Source organism: Lagopus muta, chromosome 32 (genome assembly GCF_023343835.1).
Source record: "Lagopus muta isolate bLagMut1 chromosome 32, bLagMut1 primary, whole genome shotgun sequence".
In the NCBI taxonomy this organism is placed as follows: Eukaryota; Metazoa; Chordata; class Aves; order Galliformes; family Phasianidae; genus Lagopus; species Lagopus muta.
In genome coordinates this window covers 273,575-280,327 of record NC_064464.1, presented here as the reverse complement: position 1 = coordinate 280,327, position 6,753 = coordinate 273,575, and the positions used below count along the sequence as shown (strand labels likewise).

The window sequence follows — 6,753 nt, the reverse complement described above, 5'->3', positions numbered from 1 at the left end:
ATTTATGTGAAATCCAAGAAAAAGTCCTTGCACCTGGTGGACGCAAAGATAAAAGTAGTTTTATTGTGACTTCAGTGCTTCAGCGAAGAAGGATGTCTGCTGATGCTTTGGACATCTTCAGCTGCCAGTTCACTTGAGCTGTCAACTGATGTTTGCATCACAGTAACGCACTGCTAATCTCCATCTCCAGTATTTACCATGAGGGCTTAAACCAGGGCATTTTGTGCACACACAGGAGAAATGCGCATACATGGTGTGTATGGGAGGAGCTGAGCCCTGTTCCAGCCCCAGCACTGCAGACCCAGAATGAGGTGCCTCAGCTGACTCAGAATCTGAGTCATTTCCTTCTGCTTTGGCACCTGTGATCCCTGTCTTATACTGCCCAAGTGTCCTGTCTGTGTTGGGACAAGGGGAGGTGGCCCTCCTGCCAAACTGTCTCTGATGAGAGAAATGACGCTCCTGGGAAGGAGAATCTCAGCACAGCAGAAGGAGGAAACATCAAGGACTCCTTCAGTATTTTCCTAAGTGTCTTCCTGCAGAGCCCCAGGGACATCTGCAGGAAGACCAATGGGATGGAGAAAGAGAGGCCTCGGGCTGGGCCTCTGCTGCTGAGCTGGGCCAAGCTCCTGGGATGCAGAGAGCTCATGTAGCTGCTGGTACAGGAGCAGCAACTCTGCATAGTGCAAGAGGACTCTGTAGGCATGGGCGGTAGGTGACAACTAGAGGAGAGAAGGGAAAGAAATGTGATACATTGTATAGAGGTGGAGAACGTTGAGAGCTCACTGGAGGAGCAGCGCTCACAGAACTTAACACAGTAAGCCTCTGGCTGCAGGGCAAAATACACAAGAGTATCCAGGAGAGGTCTGTTAGACCAGCAGATCAGGCTGGAGGCACTCCATGTTTCTTTATTGCTGAGAAGGACCTGCTCCAGCTGAGGGCTTCTGTGCTGCAGAGTCAGAGCACAGCCCTAAGGGCTGCATGTCCCAGGAAGGCTGCAGGCTGTGCAGCCGGGGCTGCAGCCGGGTGCCCAGGGCTGTCCTGCAGAGCAGGTCCCTGCTGTGCCCCAGGGGCTGTGTGCCGGGGCAGGGACTGTGCCGCCTGCCAGGCTCAGCACTCAGCCTGCCCGGGGAGCTGCCCAGGGCGCTGTGGGGAGATGTGTGGGGGGAAGGAGCCCCCCCAACAGGGCAGGGCAGGGCAGGGCAGGGCAGGGGCCTTCTGCTGCCACAGCTCCTGCCTGGGGCAGGGGGATCACAGATTCACTCCATGCCAGAGTGTTTCTAAGGGCACTTTTGCAAGAGGAGAGACAAGGCAGGGGTTTTCCTACTCCCATGGGAAGAGAAAGGATTTGAGGAAGAAATCTAAAAGGGGCTGTCAACCTTGAACACGTTCACTTTCAGCCTCTCCTCCCTTGAAGGATAGAACCAAATTTCAATCCAGTTGTTTTCTGTTGGCATGAATAATGCACTTATCCTGCAATCAGGCAACTATCTCTAACAGAATTTAAGTGCACACAGGTTGGGATGGGGTGCACTAAGAGCAGAGAAGTTAAGGATATGAGACAGGGAAACAGATGAAAATATCCAGGGAGATAGGATAAGATTAAAAATGAGACAAATGCATAAGCTTCATAATTGCCCTCTGCTTATGGAATGCTGAACTTCATGAAATCAAATTCAAGTAATGGAGGTTAATGAATACTGATCTGGGAGAAAGAAACAAAATAAAGTATAGCAGAAGTGTCTCTGAGAATGGTCTCCTCACTATCTCCTGCACTCTGCACAGGACTCCATGCCCAGGAACTGCAGATGCCCAACAGCAGCTCCATCAGCCAGTTCCTCCTCCTGGCGTTGGCAGACACGCGACAGCTGCAGCTCCTGCACTTCTGGCTCTTGCTGGGCATCTACCTGGCTGCCCTCCTGGGCAACGGCCTCATCAGCACAGCCGTAGCCTGCCACCACCGCCTGCACACCCCCATGTACTTCTTCCTCCTCAACCTCGCCCTCCTCGACCTGGGCTGCATCTCCACCACTCTCCCCAAAGCCATGGCCAATGCCCTCTGGGACACCAGGCACATCTCCTACTCAGCATGTGCTGCACAGGTCTTTTTCTTTTTGTTTTTGTTCTCAGCAGAGTATTGCATCCTCACCATCATGTCCTATGACCGCTACGTTGCCATCTGCAAGCCCCTGCACTACGGGACCTTGATGGACAGCAGAGCTTGTGCCAGCATGGCAGCAGCTGCCTGGGGCACTATGATTCTCTATTCCCTCCTGCACACTGCCAACACATTTTCTCTGCCTCTCTGCCATGGCAATGCTGTGAACCAGTTTTTCTGTGAACTTCCACAGATCCTCAAGCTCTCATGCTCAAAATCCTATCTCAGGGAAGTCGGTCTTTTTGTGGTTAGTATCCTTGTCTTATTTGGTTGCTTTGTATTCATTGTGCTGTCCTATGTGCAGATCTTCAGGGCCGTGCTGAGGATGCCCTCTGAGCAGGGACGGCACAAAGCCTTCTCCACATGCCTCCCTCACCTGACTGTGGTCTCCTTGTTTCTCAGTACCATCTCTTTTGCTTGTCGGAAGCCTTCCTCTATCTCCTCCCCATCCCTGGACGTGGTGGTGGCAGTTCTGTACTCGGTGGTGCCCCCAACAGTGAATCCCCTCATCTACAGCATGAGGAACCGGGAGCTCAAGGATGCAGTGAGGAAAATGATGACATGGACAATTTTCAGCAGAGATAAAATTCTCATCTCTCTTTGCTAATGACTCATAATCTATTATCTTCTTTCATGCTTATATTATAGATTTTTTTATATTAATAAATACACTCCATTTGCTGTTTTACATTTGTATGTATATCCTGCATTATATATATATAAATATATTTTAAATTTTTATTAGTTATTATTGTGTTCTTAAACATGCGTCTTTTTCCAGGAGTCTGTATGAATTCAGGGTCAGTGCTGATGCTCTCACAGCCTCTGTTTTATCTCCATATCTGCAGGCAAATTAGATGCCAGCAGACTCTGTGGAGGCTGTGGGAATGCAGCAGGTATGGGGGAGGAGATCTGGAGAAGAGTTGATGTCAACCATGCCTGTACACTCTTCGTGCACTTAGAGAGCTCCATTGTCATTCCAAGCATTTTGCATCCACGGAATTCCAGGAAAGGGCTTAGCAACTCTCATGTCTGTCCATCTGGGTCTGCTTCCCACCCTGACCAGCATGGCCAGCACAGATACCATCAAAGGCCAAACAAATCATGGGAGGATGGAGTCTGATGGGAGTTTATCTGAGCATGACTTCTCTCTGTAGAGGCAAGCATAACCAGGAGCTCTTGGGCCATACAGGAAAGACAGGGAACTATTGGAGAGGGTTCATAGGAGAGACACGAAGATGATCAGGGGACTGGAGCACCTCCCCTACGAAGACAGGCTGAGGGAGCTGCGCTTGTTCAGCCTGGAGAAAAGAAGGCTGCGGGGTGACCTCATTACAGCATTTCATGACCTAAAGGGAGCCTACAAACAGGAGGAGAATCAACTCTTTGAAAGGCTAGATAACTGGAAGACAAGGGGAAATAGTTTGGGAGGGAAGATTTAGGTTGGATGTAAGGGGCAAGTTCTTTACAGAGAGAGTGGTAAGGTGCTGGAACAGCTGCCCAGAGAGGCTGTGGATGCCCCGTCCATCCCTGGAGGTGTTCAAGGCCAGGTTGGATAGGACGCTGGGCAGACTGGTCTAGCATTAAATGGGGGAGGTTGGTGGCCCTGCCTGTGGCAGGGGGGTTGGAGATTCATGATCCTTGAGGTCCCTTCCAATCCTGGCCATTCTGTGATTCTGTGATTCTATGATTCTGTGATTCTGTGACCGTGCTGCTGTTCCTCAGTCCCTGTCCCCAGCACATGTCCCTGAGACAGTCTCTCACCCCTCATGCTGGCCATCAGCCCAAAGATAACCCTTAGAATCATAGAATCATAGAATCATAGAATGGCCTGGGTTGAAAAGGACCACAATGATCATCTAATTTCAACCCCTCTGCTGTGTGCAGGGTCGCCAACCAATAAATCAGGCTGCCCAGAGCCACATCCAGCCTGGCCTTGAGTGCCTCCAGGAATGGGACATCCACAACTTCCTTGGGCAGCCTGTTCCAGTGTGTCACCATCCTCTGTGTGGAAAAACTTCCTCCTAATATCTAACCTAAACCTCCTCTGTCTCATTTTAAGACCATTCCCCCTTGTCCTACCACTATCCATCCTTGTAAACAGCCATTCCCCCTCCTGTTTATATGCTCCCTTCAAGTACTGGAGAGCCACAATGAGGTCTCCCTGGAGCCTTGTCTTCAACATGCTAAACGATCCCAGTTCCCTCAACCTTTCCTCATAGGAGAGGAGATGGTAGGATCTGTCTTGGGCAGAGAAACCACGAAATAACAGTTTCCTATTCTTGGTGAAGTCAGGAGGGGAGCCAGCAAATCTGCTTTCTTAGACTTCTGGAGGGCAGTCTGGTGAGGAGGTTCCCTTGAGATTCACCCCTGTGAAGGGCAAGAGAGTCCATGAAGACTGTTTACTCCTCAAGAAGGAAGACTTAAAGGTGCCAGAGCAGGAAGTCTCTGTGTGCTGTAAGATGATTCAGCAGGCAAGAAGACTGGCGCGGGTGAACAGGAAAATTTTTCTGAGGCCCCAGGAAAAAAAGAGAGCATACCTCTTGTGGAAGAGAAAAATATCAGTAGCAAGGAAATGACAGGCTTGATGTTAACTATGTATACACAGATATGCACTGATGTTTCTCTGACTAAGAGGGGACCTAAATATCTTTGTAAATCGAATTTATAATTTAAGTGGCCAGACATGATATCACCTACCATAAAATCAATTTAAAGTCTTTCTCTTATTCCATCTCTTCCATCTCTTTTTTTTTTTTTTTCCTTTTTTTTTTTTTTTTTTGACATAGACTTCCAAGATGGGATGCAAACAAAGATTATTTAATTATATATAAATGAAGCTATGTTATAGATACATTATACTGATCAACCAATAAGATAGGTAAGAAATCTATCAGACTCTGAAATGTTTCTTATGGTGCAATACCTGTTATAGGTTTATTTCTGAAAATGTAAAGCTCAGTTCCTCTTTGTAACCAAGGAACTGAGATGAACTGTGCTCCCATTGAGGACTAATCAGCTTTCAGACCAACAATGAATGTAGACAGAGAAGAAAGTAAAAGAACAGGGATGGTATCTGCTCCTGTGTATCTTTTACAGAATGACTTTCTGAATCAGTGAAAGTTATCTCACAGATAAAAAAAAATGTATTTTTCCTTTATAAGCAAAACTCAGAGAGCAGGCCAGACAATCCACAGTTACAAAACTAATCCCAGTCAATCATAAAACCATAAAACAGAGTAACTTCATGTCAATACATTGAATAACACCAAAAGAATTGCTAGCAAAATCTGCACAAGAACTTCAACAATCCATTTATGTGTCCAGAAAGAGAGGAAGATAATACAATATACATGTTTCACTAGGGCCTCCAAATAGGTTCTGAAGCCAGAATCACCAATCATGTACCACTCAGTTGTCATAGACCATCTACACATGTAATGATACCAACAGAAGTTGGTTAAAGTATACATTTAAAATATATGTCCTTATATATCTGTATATATAAAAAATCTGTAGCATAAAAATGATATCTTATTCTTAAGCTTGTGAAATCCAGCCTGAAGAACAATTTCACTGAACGGGAAAAATTAAAGATTTCTTATTAAAGATTATTTTCTCTCCCTATATATAAGGTAAGATAAATATGATAAATGAATAATAAACATGGCAGGAAACACTTCTCCATACTCGGAAAGTGACTCAGCTCCATGCTGAAGAAATAATGAAGGAGCAATGCTTTCCATAACTACAGAAATCACAGAATCACAGAATCACAGAATCACCCGGGTTGGAAGGGACCCCAAGGATCATGTAGTTCCAACCCCCCTGCCTAGCAGGGCCACCAACATACACATTCAGATCAGGTTGCCCAGGACCCCGTCCAACCTGGCCTTAAACACGTCCAAGGACGGGGCATCCACAACCTCCCTGGGCAGCCCGTTCCAGGGCCTAACCACTCTCCTAGTAAAGAACTTCCCCCTAACATCTAACCTAAATCTTCCCTCCTTCAACTTAAAACCATTTCCCCTAGTCCTGCTGTTGTCAGCCCTTTTGAAGAGTTTACTCCCCTCCTGGGTGTAGGTTCCCTTCAGGTATTGATAGGCTGCAATGAGGTCACCCCGCAGCCTTCTCTTCTCCAGGCTGAACAAGCCCAACTCCCTCAGCCTGTCCTCATAGGGGAGGTGCTCCAGCCCCCTGATCATCTTAGTCGCCCTCCTCTGGACCCTTTCCAAAATCTCAATGTCTTTCTTGTACTGAGGGCTCCACACCTGGACACAGTATTCCAGATGGGGCCTCACAAGAGCTGAGTAGAGAGGGACAATCACCTCCCTGTCCCAGTCTCAGCCCATCCGTCCCAGGCAAACGCTTCTCTGAGCTGGTCCTCTGAGCCAGCGGCGTCAGGGATTTCAGTGTGTGTGTGTGTGTGTGGCAGTAGCTGGCAGCACTTGAAGTTGGAAAGGCCTTGGTGTGTTTTTATGTTGCTGATAGGATGCCACCCTTGAGCTGCATTAGAAGCAAGCGGTCGTGTGTGGGGCTGGTCACAGTTGGACTCGGTGGCCTTTGTGGGTCCTGTCCAGCCTTGGCTGCTCTCTGGT

General features: G+C 47.7%; 1 protein-coding gene across 1 annotated transcript; it reads left to right on the top strand.

Moving 5' to 3' along the window:
* The first annotated feature begins 1,793 nt into the window (after positions 1-1,793).
* Positions 1,794-2,762, top strand: LOC125686197 (olfactory receptor 14J1-like). Its single transcript, XM_048929930.1, has one exon. It carries the CDS (start codon positions 1,806-1,808, stop codon positions 2,760-2,762), a length of 957 nt encoding a protein of 318 aa, XP_048785887.1. The 5' UTR covers positions 1,794-1,805.
* Positions 2,763-6,753: the final 3,991 nt, after the last annotated feature.

Excerpts from the sequence above, each read along its gene's own strand:
- LOC125686197 (XM_048929930.1), top strand. The coding sequence starts at position 1,806 with ATGCCCAACAGCAGCTCCATCAGCCAGTTCCTCCTCCTGGCGTTGGCA.